General features: G+C 40.7%; 3 protein-coding genes across 12 annotated transcripts in view; 2 read left to right on the forward strand and 1 right to left on the reverse strand.

Annotated features, from left to right (window-relative positions):
* The window catches only part of ACSM3 (acyl-CoA synthetase medium chain family member 3), a 68,558-nt gene extending 66,607 nt beyond the window's left edge, over positions 1 to 1,951 (forward strand). For all 5 annotated transcript variants that reach the window (XM_077986434.1, XM_077986435.1, XM_077986437.1 and 2 more), the window contains 2 exons: positions 1,162 to 1,281; positions 1,677 to 1,951. In XM_077986434.1, coding sequence (XP_077842560.1) covers positions 1,162 to 1,281; positions 1,677 to 1,763 — 207 coding nt within the window. In that variant the 3' untranslated portion in view covers positions 1,764 to 1,951. The remainder of the gene's footprint in view (positions 1 to 1,161; positions 1,282 to 1,676) is intronic.
* Positions 1,132 to 11,273, reverse strand: ERI2 (ERI1 exoribonuclease family member 2). Its single transcript, XM_015125754.3, is given in 9 exon segments — positions 1,132 to 4,167; positions 4,361 to 4,449; positions 5,047 to 5,128; positions 5,394 to 5,494; positions 6,302 to 6,458; positions 7,893 to 8,020; positions 8,537 to 8,620; positions 8,707 to 8,774; positions 11,209 to 11,273. Coding segments are annotated over 9 exon segments (2,073 nt in total). The 5' UTR covers positions 11,232 to 11,273; the 3' UTR covers positions 1,132 to 2,826.
* Positions 9,132 to 15,479, forward strand: part of REXO5 (RNA exonuclease 5) — a 45,753-nt gene continuing 39,405 nt past the window's right edge. For 3 of the 6 annotated variants that reach the window (XM_077986430.1, XM_015125750.3, XM_077986431.1), the window contains exons 1-2: positions 11,230 to 11,350; positions 11,728 to 11,867. In XM_077986430.1, coding sequence (XP_077842556.1) covers positions 11,730 to 11,867 — 138 coding nt within the window. In that variant the 5' untranslated portion in view covers positions 11,230 to 11,350; positions 11,728 to 11,729. Of the gene's footprint in view, positions 11,351 to 11,393; positions 11,527 to 11,727; positions 11,868 to 15,479 lie in introns of those variants that run through there. The other 3 variants (XM_077986429.1, XM_077986428.1, XM_077986432.1) reach the window with 2 other exon arrangements.

Genomic DNA, 15,479 nt, shown 5'->3' on the forward strand with positions numbered 1-15,479 from the left:
ATTTTTTCCTTTTTTTTCTTAGAGACAAAGTCTCACTCTGTTGCCCAGGCTGCTCTCGAACTCCTGGGCTCAAGCAATCCTCCTACCTCGGCCTCCCAAATGTTGGGAGTACAGGCGTGACCCACTGCGCCTGGCCACAAGGGTTTCGGGTAAAGACAAAAATGGGTAATTGCTCATAAAATGTCAAATTGCCCACTAGTGAACAGTTTTCCATATGTGAAAAAAATTATAACTTCAAGTCTGTTTCTCACCAAATGGCTGTCCTAATTTGTTTCAAATAATTCCTTTTCAATCAAACCTTTACTCCCAGATCAGTGGATAGGAAATATTGCCAGCTTATCTTTAAATAGGATTTCAGGCACTTAAGTGCAGGATATTTAATCATAAAAAAGCTTCAGGGGACTCTTCCGGAACTGTGCCTACAGGGAAGCATCATTCCATAGCCAGCTGTGGGCTGGTAATCTGGCTTTGGAGGTACATACTGGTTGATGCACCTAGACTCATGCCTCTAGGGAAGGCAGTAAATGGCAGTCCTGGTAGTGCCCTAGGAGAGAAAATGACAAGACTCCAAATTTACCTGAAAGGGGGCTATGAGGGATGGCCTATCTTTCTGTCTTCTCCATTACAGGTCCAAAAACTAGGCAGAGTTTTCAAAACATTTCTAGGAAGGATAAAATTTGGAGAACAGGATTTGTAAGCATAAAGTAATAATGTCTTTCTTGGCTTCTACTAGTTAAAGGCCACCATGATTTCTACTCTTGTTCCTAAGGACCATGGAAATGGATCAGAGCAATAAAAAAGTGGCTGCTGGAATCTTCACAGCCTTGTATAAAGACTGCATGTTCTCTGTGAACTGTTCCCTTCAACAAAGACATGGCAAACTTGGCGTGACTACTGTTTATAAGTAATCCCCATGCTGAGGGCTAGGCTGGACCAGGCTGGGTTGTTATAGGGGTCCCAGAGGCTCTCCTGTATTAGGTACAAACCAGGAAATGTGTGAATTAACTGGCTGGCTTAAGAGCACAGATCTGGGATCAAACTTTATTAAAACACACTGGCCCACCCCACCAGGCATGTAGATTCTCAGAGCAAGCACACAAGACATACTAAAACATACAAATGCATAACTCATTTTCCTGGTGTTTCAAATATTTATTTTAGGTAGTAAAGGCTTTTATTGTTCTAAATCCTGATTACAAGTCACATGATCAAGAACAACTAATAAAGGAGATTCAGGAGCATGTTAAAAAAACTACAGCACCTTACAAATATCCCAGAAAGGTAGGCATCCTAATTATAACAAATATTTGCTCAGTGTTATGGAAAATTTCAACTGTTTATTTTTACATTTTAATGAATATTTTCTTCACACATGCTACACCACATGTCCCAAACTGAACTGATGACATATGGGTAAAAATCAGAATCTTTGAGATTAAAATGAAACCCTGAACCTATTTTGTTTGATCCTTTGGCTTACTGGACTTGCAGTAAATACTTAATATCAAGACAAGTTTCCTAACAATACCCTTTTCCCTATTTTGGTTTTACCCAAAACCCATTCCAAAGACTATTCTAATTCTTCCACCTAGAATTCATAATCAAACTGCTATATAATTGGCTTTATATAAAGATAAAAATTTCCAGGCTAATTTTCTTCCTCTTGATGCCAACAGGTAGAATTTATTCAAGAGCTGCCAAAGACTATCAGTGGGAAGACAAAAAGAAATGAACTGAGAAAGAAAGAATGGAAGACAATTTAAATTTGTTTCATTAATTACCATATCTATAAAACAAACATAGTATCTGTCAATCTCTAGAAACCACAGGATGATGGAGACGTGATAAAAACTGTGGTAGTATGCTTAGAAACTGTTGATTTTTTAAAATATCTTGTGGTTATGATATCAGAGGCTAAATTTTGAAATAAAATATTTGGCAAATTCCTCCACATTAGTGTCAATGTTCCTATCATTTCTTAATATAAAAATGTCATCAATTGCTGATTTTTAAATGTATAGTATAGAAGCAGTTTCTGAACTAAATCTCTGCTACGTAGATTTTCAAACTTTAGTTGACTAATTATTTTGATATGTTGATATACAAATCAGAACCAATGTTCAAGCCGTGAAATAAAACTAAAGAACTTATAAAAGTTTTTAGAAAAATATAAAATATCAGAAGATTATGATAATTCTCAAAGTACAAGAATCTACCTGAAAATAGACCAGGGATTTTTATTAGTCACATTTTTTGCAAATAATTTAAAAATAGTTTAAAACTTGTTTCGGCCGGGCGCGGTGGCTCAAGCCTGCAATCCCAGCACTTTGGGAGGCCGAGGCAGGCGGATCACGAGGTCAGGAGATCGAGACCATCCTGGCTAACACGGTGAAACCCCGTCTCTACTAAAAATACAAAAAGAAATTAGCCGGGCGTGGTGGCGGGCGCCTGTAGTCCCAGCTACTCCGGAGGCTGAGGCAGGAGAATGGCGTGAACCCGGGAGGCGGAGCTTGCAGTGAGCCGAGATCGCGCCACTGCACTCCAGTCTGGGCGACAGAGCGAGACTCCGTCTCAAAAAAAAAACAAAAACAAAAAAAAAAAAACTTGTTTCAAGGTCTAACTATAAAAGAAGGATCATATACTATTGTTGCTTATTATATGTAATAAATACTGTTTACAAAAGATTACATTTGTGGTTCCTGAAGAAAGTATGATAAATTCAGTAAACATTAATATATAAAATAAAAATAAAATAGCGTAAGATGTTATAAGAATACTCATGTTTGGAAATTCAAGGAACAATTAGGATTCATACATGAAAGGTTATCAATTCCTCATTGAAGGCCTGAGTCTCAAAGAATTTTTGGTGGAAATACTTAAATTTCTGTCACAAATATGGCTCGTTTCTGGTGAATTAAATGTGACTCCCCCTGTGGAATGAGATGGAACCATGCTGTTGGCTCTTTCCTTTTGAAGTGTTTGTTCCCATTTGAAATAACCACAACATTTTCTGTTTTCTTGGTATTTCCCAATAGGGCAACAATAGAAGACTTTCCCGTGGTTTGGTCCATTATTAGAAACAACAAGTCTCTTAGATCTTCGACCACACTTGCATAAGGGAGGTGTCATTTTCCCACTCTTCCAAGGCTCTTGTAGGTTAACTGTAGAAGTTAATATAGGTGGGAGATGCTTCCAGGAAGAACTTCTTACTGAGGAGCAATCAGATGATGTAGGCTTTTCTTCATGAATAGTGAAGGGTTGTTTTTTTGCTGGTGGGAAAGCTTGGGAACTGCGTGGATTCCTTTTGGTACCACCTGAAAGAAGAGAATGTTTCCCCAAAACTAAAGGATGAGACATACTGGCATTAACTCTGTTGAAGGTACCTGATTTGTGTTCAGGTAACTTAAAGGCAGAAATATCTGAACCTGGATCTTTGGCTTCTTTTACATTATAAATAGTGGTGTGAGGACTCTTGTACACAATAGAGTTAGAAGTCTCAGATTTTTTAGGAGTTTCCTCTATGTCTCCAAAGTTTTCATGACTTGGCATTTCCAATTCTTTCAAAACCATTAATCCTTCTCCAGAATTAAATGAAATCTCTAAGTCTGAGTCACTAATGGGAACTGTACAGTCTATGTTTTTCTTAGGCTGAGACGCTGGCAGTAAAACCACATCCTCCCAATCAGCCAACATAGGTAAACTGTCCAGAGTAGAGCTCATTTCCAAATCAGAAACATGATGAACAGTTGGAATGGTGGTAGAAACAAGTACCAATTCTGAACCAACTGTTGAAGACTTAAATTTGGTATTAAATGCAAGATGCTCATTTTTTCCTTGCTTTTGCATATAGATAGGTGAATTCAAGGTAGGAGACTGCAACTGCCCCAGAGAAGTAGAGGACTTAGTATTAAAAACAGATAAGCAACTTTTGACATTGTGAAGACTTGCTTTTACATTGTTCTTTACTTGTAATTGATCCTGTTGTGCCTTTATAGGAGAATTTGCACAAATTGACTTCATTTGAACTTTTTCATGAGGATTTATTGTATTTTTAGGCTCATTATTATATATGCTGGGACCCTGGATGCTAATGGTACAGGCAGACATTTCTTCAACTTGATTTATATTCAAATTTCTGGCCAGAATGCTGGAATTCTTAGTGGGAACCTATGATTCCACAGACAAATGCAATAGCTTTAGAAACTCTGCATTCATAATTTCTTCAGTATACAGTTTATGACAAAAAAAGGAAATGTCATTGATTTATAAATGACTGCACACATTAAATCTACATTTCAAAGAACGTATGACTGTTTATGAAGTTTGAGATGACAGAATAAAGAGGCAAGACACTACTAACCTTGTTCAACGATCTTGTAATTTTCATTACACAACCATCTCTGATCATTTTCTAAGCAAGAAGGGCAGTATTCCGAGAATCGTCCAACCCTGAGGATATAGATATCAAACACTGAATTTAGTGGTACTAGTACTATTTCCTTAGTACTAAAGAAATAACATTAAAAAAAAACACCACTTGTGCAGAAACTGGAACATAGTTTTAGTTTTATGACCCTCTACTAATTTTAATAATGATAAACTGGTCTTGGAAGTGGAAGGCTATGGCAGCATTACCAATGAAAGACAAGCTCATCCACATTTATAGAGGATATGAAAATGTATTAGACAATCTCCCAAAATGTGGCCAACGTTCCGTAGGAACCAGGATTTGTGAATAATCTAATAGTCTTGTTCAGTTTTTTCACTAGTCCATTCTATTATTTGAGCACTTGTTTAATCTCCATTTGATTTGGCTCTTTCTTTTCATTCTTTTTAGCAACTAGAAAGCCACTAGGTGGCAGTGTATCTTACAGTAGTTTATGAAAGTGGTAATTTGAAAGTCTTAGAAAACACAATGTGAATTGTTTAGGAGCTTTTTTTTTAGGCTGCAGATCTCCTTTACTAATGACATTACCAAAAAATGAAATTCATATGAAATATTTTTAAAAAGTCAAATGGCTTACATAATTTTTAATTTATACTAACCAGAATGTTCTCGTCCTGAGAATTCTATTCCTACTTCCTGCAAGGCACCACTTAATCCTTTTGGTTTTCTCCTATAGAAAAGCTAAACAAATAAAAAAAGATATATCTAAAAATATATTACTATTTTAAAGGCTATGTATTAACTACTTTTCATAATTTTTAGTTCTATTAGATTTAGAGTGTGCTCATTTTTTTGTGTGTTGTTTTTAAATACTTTAAGAAATGCACTTATGTGACCAGTGCAAAAGAAAATATCTTATTTGTAGAAACCCATGCCCATGTGTAGGATAACAGTTAATTATTTTTCAATAGAAAAAAGTAAACATGCCCCGATTTTTGACCGTTACCTTGTAAGTTGCTCTGAGATCAATCCAAGAATTTAAAAACACAGGTTTTAACAGCTGTTTTCTTTTACACTCATACTCCAGGCAAACCCCCAAGTCCCAGTCTGCATTAGGTACATTAAAATAGAACAAAGTCAACGATGCTAGCACTTTTTACCTATGCTGCCACCATTTACAAATAGAATGCTGTAAGATCATATAAAATAGAACAGTAAGATTTCATTGCTCTGCTAATATCTAAAAATTATTCACTTCATATAACTTACTATTAACAAGTTAGGATTGATGACTAAATTTCAAAATGATTTCTTAAACACCCAGTAAAACCTTATTTCAGAAAGAAGAGTAAGATGTTAAATTACAAGGACTATATTTTCTATATTCCAGGAAAATATTAATGTTATTGAGAAATGAAACATTTTGTAGTAACTGTAAACCAAATATGACTATCAATGCTATGCTATCAATAACACAGTATTGCTATCAATGACTATTAACAGCAATGCTCTAACACAGTCATACAAAAAACCTACTTTAAATGGCTCATTTTTTTTTCTTTTAAGTGTCAAAGCATAAAAGCAAAGGATGTTGAGCTGATGAAGACTCTAGAAAAGAGCATGATAAGAGTGTTCACTAAATCATCTTTGCTTAATTGATAATAGTGGAACTCTAAAAAGATTTTTTATTTTAAGTTCAGGCTTAATATTTTAAGGTATTCCAAAAGGTTAATTTAAAAAATACATATGAATTTACTTTTCTTGGCTAATATCTGCTAGGCATTTAAACTTTTCATCCTAGCCCAGAAGATTAACAAATATAATTCTAGGTTAGCAAGTATAAAACTAGAAAGAAAGAATCACACAGTGGTAATGCTACCCATTTGTGATTAATAGGTATAACTTATTTTTTACCTGACCAAGTAACAAATGCACATAATTTTACTTCAGAAGTAGAAGGCTCTGAAACCCCAGTAGCAAAAATAATGTTCTTCTGTTGCTGAATCTTATGAATCCATTTACAGAACTGAGATAAGCAAATCTTCAGAGGGACTCCTTCATCAACTTGAGCCTGAGTAGAGTCACAAAAGCTGAATTCAACAATCAAATTCCATGATTATTTAGCATGTTTTATAACTGTGGAGAAAGATTAATGGTTTTAAAAGAATCAGAAATGCCAAGTCATGAAAACACAGTGTACTGTGGGAAGATATAACAAAGTGGTTCTAACTGGAGAAGAGTTTATTTAGTGGAAAGAGGTAAAAACACATGGGAAAGAAATTATATAGAACCCACCAAGGTAAGAAAGATTAGATTGATAAAAAGTAAAATCACAGAGAAATATGATCATTAAGCCCAGACTGACAGAAATGAAAGACAAATTTGAGTCACTTAATTTCCATAAAATCAATTTGATCCTCATTTTTATAACACTATTCTTCCTTTGCTTTTTATTTATTTATTTAATTAAAAAAAAAATTTTTTTTTGAGACGAGGTCTTGCTTTGTTGCCCAGGGTGGAGTGCAGTGGCAAGATCTCAGCTCACTGCAACCTCCACCTCCTGGGTTCAAGTGAGTCTCCTGCCTCAGCCTCCCAAGTAGTTGGAATCACAGGTGTGTAACACCATGCCTGGCTAATTTTTGTATTTTTGGTAGAGACGGGGTTTTGCCAAGTTGGCCAGGCTGGTCTCAAACTCCTGACCTCAGGTGATCCACCCACCTTGGCCTCCCAAAGTGCTGGGATTACAGGCATGTTCCTTTGCTTTTTAAATCGAGTCCTGAGGTGGCTCACGCCTATAATCCCAGCACCTTGGGAGGCCAAGGTGGGCAGATCATTTGAGGTCAGGAGTTCGAGACCAGCCTGGCCAACATGGCGAAACCCTGTCTCTACTAAAAATATAAAAATTAGCCAGGTGTGGTGGCATGTACCTATAGTCCCAGTTACTCAGGAAGCTGAGGCATGAGAATTGCTGGAACCCAGGAAGCAGAGGTTGCAATGAACTCAGCCACCTTACTCCAGCCTGGCCAACAGAGCATGACTTTGTCTGAAAAATAAATAAATAAATACATAAATCGAGTCTTGAATCTAGAATAACACTAATCTTATTTATTTATTTACTTATTTATTTATTTATTTTCAGAGACAAGGTCTGTTGCCCAGGATAGACTGAGATTATATCTCCCTGCAGCCTCAAACTCCTGGACTCAAGTGGTCCTCCCACCTCAGCCTCAGCCTCCCAAGTAGCTGGGACCACAGGAACATGCCACGAAGTCAGGCTAAATTTTCTTTTTTTTTTTTTTTTTGTAGGGATGGAGTTCTCACTATGTTGTCTAGGTTGGTCTCAAACTCCTGGCCTCAAGCAATTCTCGAACAGCAGCCTGCAAAGTGCTGGGATTACAGGCATAAGCCATCATGCCTAACACTAAATAAATCTAATTCCAAATGGTATAATAGCTTTTATTTTCTTTTTGAAACTGACCTCTGAATTTGAAGATTTGCATCATACCTGCTTTATGCCTGTCAATTCCATGCAAAATTCTGAAAGAATTGGATGTTCCTGAGGTTGAACATAAGCCTGGAATTCAGATTCAATCTGTCCAGTTGATGTGTTCAGCAACACTGCTGGAAATTCAACTAAATGAAAGAATAATCAATTGACAGTTGAATAAATAATTTTTAAATTAATCCTGTAATCATCCTAAATTAAACATGTTACCATTTTAATTAAACAACCAGTTTTCAGTAAAAGCATACTAAAATGACCAAAGCAGTGTGCCATAAAGGTTATAATAAAGTTATGCTAAAGAATAAATCAAAATATTGAAGTCATACGCATGTTGTCTTAAAAGAAAACTCAATATAATTAAATATAAAAACCATATTGAATATAAAATTTACTTTTTTTGCAAAGGTTTTTTTTTTTTCAGTTTCTATGCCATTGAAGTGTTGTATGTAATATAAAACAACTATTTTATATAATAACACATTTAGGTATTTGGGATTTTGCTCTTCTTTATTCAACACAGGTTTTACATTAAATTACCAATGCACAGACCATCCTGTTTTCTTAAACTCTTGGCTGACTTATATCTATAAACTTTAAAGTGACTCATCTAGTGCCAGCTTTGGCCATTCGTAGCCCAGACTTACTTATTTCCTGGCTATGGTGGCGCTTCCCATCATTCCAGCATGTCGATTCAAAATCAATGACAATTAAGTAGTCAAACAACTGCTCTGCAAAAGATCAAGTTGTTCTTATGCTTTACCAGTGCTGAAAATGCAAAGCTACAAAACGCAAAGAAACTAAGCATACTACTCACTGGATTTGCTTCTTCCTAGGTTTCCATTTGCTGGAGCAATTGACTTTCTCCTAATTAATCCAAGCTGCCTAAAAATGTGAAGCAATCCAAATATGATCAACAAACTCATTCACACTCCTGTTTGAATAGGCTACCAGACTAATGGTACTGGGCAAGAATCTCATTATTTATTGTGACTGAGGGGAAATTGAACTGGACTTTGGGTTTACCTGCATAGGCCTCGAAAGTATATATTTGCAAATTAGGCTAATTTGTTGGTTTTGTTTTTGAGACAGGGTCTCGCTCTGTCACCTAGGTTGCAGGGCAGTGGTATGATCATTGCTCACTGCAGCCTCAGTCTCCTGGGCTCAAGCAATCCTCCCACCACAGTCTCCTGACTAAGACTATAGGCGCGTGCCACCATGGCCCACTAGCTTTAATTTTTTTTCTTCTTTTTTTGTAAAGACAGGGTCTCACTATGTTGCTCAGGCTCATCTCAAACTCCTGGGCTCCAGTGATCCTCCCACCTCAGCCTCTCAAAGTGCTGGGATTACAGGCCTAAGCCACTGTGTCCAGCCAATTTACACTAATTTTATGTTACCCTTATTTTATAGTAATACTGAGGAACTTATTTGAGTTCCTACAATCATTTGATTGTACAGGTAAAAATGCACTGAAAATCTTATTTTTCCCCCTGCATTTTTTAAGCTCTTGCTATGTGTACAGTGCTATTTTAAGAAGACAAGACAATGTAGGACATGGTTCAGTCTTCCAGCTTAAAAATCTGGGTAAAGAAACAAAAGACAGGGCCAGATAAAGTGGTTCATGCCTGTAATCCCAGCACTCTGGGAGGCCAAGGCAGGTGGATTGCTTGAGTTTTAACTAGGCAGACACCTCCTATAGTTTTCTGTGTTTGAGAGAGGGAAGTGCCAGGATTTGGGAAAATAAATATCATTTATTAATTGCTTACTACATAGCAGGTACTAAACTAAGATGACAGCCTCCTTTAATCCTCAGCAAGTGTAGTAGCTAGAAACTTTTCCTACCTATATTTTATGGATGAGAAAACTGATTCTTAATTTGCCAAGGAACACAGCTTTGGTAATGTGAACCCAAGACTGTCCAATTCTGAAGCTCATGCTATTTGCTAATATATTACATCCTTCTAGTAATCAGAAATATGCACAGCACGTCCAGGAATCAGGGAGGACACAATGATTCATATTGTGAATTAAAAGGATCACTAGGCCAGGCACGGTGGCTCACACCTATAACCCCAGCACTTTGGGAGGCCTAGGCGGGTGGATCACCTGAGGTCGGGAGTTCGAGACCAGCCTGACCAACATAAAGAAACCCCGTGTCTACCAAAAATACAAAATTAGCCGGGCGTAGTGGCACAAGCCTGTAATCTCAGCTACTTGGGAGGCTGAGGCAGGAGAATCACTTGAACCCGGGAGGCAGAGGTTGTGGGGAGCTGAGATAGCACCAGAGCACTCCAGCCTAGGCAACAAGAGCAAAACTCCATGTCAAAAAATAAATAAATAAATAAATAAAGATCACTAGAAAATGGGTTTGTAAAAAGTAAAGCAGAGGTTCCTCTTCAAAGACTTCCTTCCCCGTCTAATTAGGAATAAATAGTAACTTCTCTTAGAGCAAAATTTATTCAAAGACCTGTGATAACATTCTTAAATATCTGATAGCCATAATAAAGAAATCAATGTATTTTATGTGCTTAGGTCCCACAATTTAGCCTAAATATTTGCCCTGGCATGCTTATACTGGTCCAATCAAACATTAGGTCATAGCCTGTTCCTCTTCCTTATTTGAAAGTGTTTCTACCTTTCTCAGCATTCCAACAAGTTACTTCCTCCTTCCTTTGTTCTCCTCTACCTTTGCCTCTTCTAAAAAGTACTAAGTTGCTAGTCAATCCGGACAAACACAGAATGTGAGGTCCCGGTCCAGCCAATGGAAACCAGACACAGCAGTAGGGTGGACGCGCCACGTTATAAATGACCCTGTCTCCTTTATTCAGTGCAGTCTCCTGGCAAAACTGCTGGCAAGTGTACCCTTTCTGCAGGAAGTAAAAATGACCTTACTAAATAAATTTAAGTTCAAGTTCTATTTCTTTACAGCACCGAGGAACGAACATTTCAAACAGGTTAAACACCTTGATGGGTTCAGTGTGGCCTGCCTGAGACCTCCAACTAGTCTGCAGGGCACTGTCGCGTCCAGTCGTTTCCCGAGGCCTAAAATGGGCAGGCACTGGCTCAAGGCCACACAGTCAAGACCCCAGGGTTTGTAGGCCTCCTCCTGTCACCCTCGGGTAGAAGGCGGCCCAAGGCTGAAGACCGAGGTCCAGGGAGGCGCCTTTCCAACCATGCCAGGGAGGGCAGGTCGCAGACGCCGGGGCTGCAGGTAATGGAGGCCGTCACCGCAGATGCCACCTGCCGTGCCCTGCTCTGCCGCCCACGCCAGCGCCGAACCCGGAGCTACCCGCCCCCCACCCGTAACCCCCTCGAGTACCGCGCGAGCCGCTTCGTCGCCATTCCCAACACTCCCTGCTGTTCCAAGTCCAGCTGCCGGAAGTCGCTCGACTTCTACTTCCGGTCCGTTCAAACCGCCCGCGAGGCTGAGAGGGCGGTTGTTGTTGGCGGCTGTGGCTAAGGTGGGGACAGCCTCTGCTCTCCGCCCGGTGTCTCTTCTGCGTTTCCCGGGCTGGGAGGTGGGGGGAGTGGTTTTAGGAGGGGAAGCCGCTCGGCAGCACCTCCTTCTTTCTTTGCCAGGCAGACGCCCGTTTTAGCCGTTGGGGAACCGTTGGGAATCCGGTATCCGATGCGGACGGTAAAGCCGTTTGGGTTAGAGCGGCGCGGGTGTCCAGTCCGCGGAACGGGGAGATCGTTGGCACCTTTGCTTTTTTAGGGGGACGGGGATAGTTCGGTAAACTGAAAGCCGTCAAGCCCGTGCAGCTCTCCGGCTAGGAGGCGGCACGCGGGGGATAGGGGCGCTGGAGTTTCCCCAGCTCTAGCTGATCTTTCTCCACAGCCATGGAGCCAGAGAGGGAAGGGACCGAGAGACACCCCAGGAAGGTCAGGAAAAGGAGGCAGGCCCCAAACAAGCTGGTCGGGGCGGCTGAGGCGATGAAAGCCAGTTGGGATCTCGAGGAGAGTCAGCCCGAGGCCAAGGTGAGCAACGTGGAGCCCAAGCAGGCGGCCCGAGGTGGTTTGGAGCTCCCGGACTCTCGCCCAACCGCCGTCGGGTGCCCTGGATGCGGGCTGGGTCTCCGCCCTGGCCTCTCCGAACCTGATCCCTGATCATTAAAATAGGAATGAGTGTACAACCACCTTCCTGACACAAGGCTGTCATTGGCGGTTTAAAACTGGGATAGTGATAGTGAGTCGGCCGGGCACGGTGGCTCATGCCTGTAATCCCAGCACTTTGAGAGGTCAGGAGTTTGAGACCAGCCTGGCCAACATGGAGTAACCCCTGTCCCTACCAAACACACACACACACACACACACACACACAACTAGCCGGGCGTGGTGGTGGGCGCCTGTAATCCCACCTACTTGGGAGGCTGAGGCAGGAGAATCACTTGAACTCAGGAGCAGGAGGTTGCAATGAGCCGAGACCACACCATTGCACTCCAGCCTGGGCAACAAGAACGAAATTCCGTCTCAAAAAAATAAATAAATAAATAAACTAGGATAGTGGGCCGGGTGCAGTGGCTCACGCCTGTAATCCCAGCAATTTGGGAGGCCAAGGCGGGAGCATCATTAGAGGCCAGGAATTCGAGACCAGCTTGGGCAATATAACAAGGACTCCATCTCTTAAAAAAAAAAAAAAAATGGCACAGTGCCTGGCGCATAATAGGAATGTTCGTCCAACAAATATTTGTTGCCATCTTCTCAGTGCCAAGAATTGTTCTATGTTCTAGCAGTATCCCGGGGCACAAAAATACAATTCCTTGCCCTCCTGCAGTTTACATTCCCGTAGGGCAGGGGTCCCCAACCCCCTGTGCACAGACTGGTGCCTGCCTGCCCATGGGGTCCCCAACCCACTGTCCACAGCTGGCCTGTTAGGAACCGGGCCACAAAGCAACAGGAGGTGAGCGGTGGGCGAGCAAATATTACCGACTTAGCTCCACCTAGGCATTAGATCTCATAGGAATGCCAACCCTATTGTGAGCCTTATTGTGAACTTTGCATACGAGGGTTCTAGGACTAATGATAAATGTAATGCACTTGAATCATCCCGAAACCATCCCCCCAGCCCTTCTCCCAGTGGGTGGAAAGATTGTCTAATACAAAACCGGTCCCTCGTGCCAACGGTTGGGGACCACTGCAGTAGAGGAATAAAAAGGCTGATTATCGGCCGGGCGCAGTGGCTCACGCCTGTAATCCCACCACTTTGGGAGGCCGAGGCGGGCGGATCACGAGGTCAGGAGATCGAGATCATCCTGGCAAACACGGTGAAACCCCGTCTCTACTAAAAATACAAAAAAAAAAAAAAAAAAAAATTAGCCGGGCGTGGTGGCAGAGGCCTGTAGTCCCAGCTTCTCGGGAGGCTGAAGCAGGAGAATGGCGTGAACCCGGGAGGCGGCGGAGCTAGCAGTGAGCGGAGATCGGGCCACTGCACTCCAGCCTGGGCGACAGAGCGAGACTCCGTCTCAAAAAAAAAAAAAAAAAAAAAAAAGCGTGATTATCGCTATCATACCCTTCCATTTATTGAGAACTAAATATACTTCATCCCTTTAGTCGTTCATTGGGCTTTTTTGTTTGTTTTTGTGTTTGAGACAGGGTCTTTGCTCTGCTGGACTCAGGCTGGACTACAGTGGTGCGACAAGGATCCTCCTGTCTCTGCCTCTTATAGGCATGAGCCACTGCACCCAGCCATTCATTGGTTTTTATTGTCTGCCATGTGCTGGGGCACTGACCTAGGTGCTTGGGGTACATCAGTGAATAAAGTTCACTGCCCTAGTAGGTCTTATATTCTAGTGGGCAGAGACAAGTGATAAAAATAAGTTATATAATATGTGAGAGCAGGATTAGGGATGTGATTTTTTTTTTTTTTTTTTTTTTTTTTTGAGGTAGTCTCACTGTTGCCCAGGCTGGACTTAGCTCACTGCAACTTCCGCCTACCAGGTTGAAGTGATCCTCTCACCTCAGTTCCACCAATTAGATAGGATTACAGACGTGTGCCACTGCACCAGCTAATTTTTCTTTTTTTGTAGAGACAGGGTTTTGCCATGTTGCCCAGGCTGGTCTTGAACTCTTGGACTTAAGCGATCTGTCCACCATGGCCTCTGCAAGTTCTGGAATTATAGACATGAGCAACTGTGCCTGGCCTTTTTTTTTTTTTTTTTTTTTTTAAAGAGCGACAGGGTCTCCAACTCCTGGGATCAAGAGATTCACCTGCCTCAGCCTCCCATAGTGCTGGGATTACAGGCATGAGCCACCGCACCCAGCTGAAAATTTTTTTTTTTTATTAAAGTGGGATTCCAGTTTTTTTGCCTATCGAATTTGCAAAAAAAGTTTAATGTTCATGTGGTAAGAAGTGTAAGGAGACTGACAATCACATATTTTGTTATGTTGAAACAATCTCAAACTTATAGAAAAACTGTAAGAACAGTATCAAAACCTCCCCTCAACCAACATTTGAAAGTAGTTGCTGACACAATGGTCTTTTTCCATCCACCGCCAAGATATCTTATTATATATTTTCCATAAACCTACATAATCACAGTGCAACCATCAAAATCAGGAAATTAACATGGATATATTATGACCATCTGCTCCTCAGATACCATCCAAGTTGTCTGTAGGTTGTTTGAATAAGACTGTTTTTAGCAATAAGATCCAGTCTAGAATTGTGTTAAATTTGTCATGTCTCCCTCAAACAGTTCCTTAGTCTTCCCTTGATATTCATGACTTTATTGCTTTTGAATAATCCTGGGCCAATTATTTTGTTGAATGTCCCTTAAATTAGATTTGTCTGTTTCTTCATTGATTAGATTCAGGTTATACACATCTTTAGCAGGAATATCACAAGAGTGATACTCTGCTCCCTTGCAGATTGTACACAATTTGATTTGTTCCGTTACTGGTGATATTAACCTTGATACCTCGATTAAGGTAGTTTCTACTAAACTTCTCTAAAGTTATCTTTTTCTTTTTGTAATTTTCATTCTTACTTATTTTTTTGAGACAGGATCTTGCTATATTGCCCAGGCTAGTCTGGAATTCCTGGGCTCAAACAGTCCTCCCACCTCAGCCTCAGTGTAGCTGAGATTACAGGCCCAAGCCACTGTTCCCAGCTCTCTTTGTAATGTCCTTCCTCAAACATTTTGGGCTTATGCATTTACTTTTTTATCAGTATGAACTCAATAGTACCTATTTTGTTCAGTGTGTTTCTATCTTTTACTGGATTGTGATGCTTTAAATATCCAAGATTTTGTCATTAAGCTAGCTTCTGTGGACTTTTGACATGACAACACCATTCTTTGGGCACATCATTACTTTCTGGCACAAAAAGATATTCCAGGCCCATATGTGCTTTCCCTGGTACCAGGTCATCTTCCTTTGTGAGCACCCTCATCCTATGACAGGTAGCTGCCACCATCCTCTCATGTTTATACCCTTATCCTGTTCAGGCTTTAAATCCTGCAACAGACCACTACTGTCCCTCAGCATTGATGCCCTCCTTACCCTAAATAGTTTCTGACATCTGATATCTGGCCTCACTGCCCTCCCTTCCTTCCTGTATGGGTGACCTCCTTGTGCTGCTGAGGCTTTGAC

Source organism: Macaca mulatta, chromosome 20, assembly GCF_049350105.2.
Source record: "Macaca mulatta isolate MMU2019108-1 chromosome 20, T2T-MMU8v2.0, whole genome shotgun sequence".
In the NCBI taxonomy this organism is placed as follows: Eukaryota; Metazoa; Chordata; class Mammalia; order Primates; family Cercopithecidae; genus Macaca; species Macaca mulatta.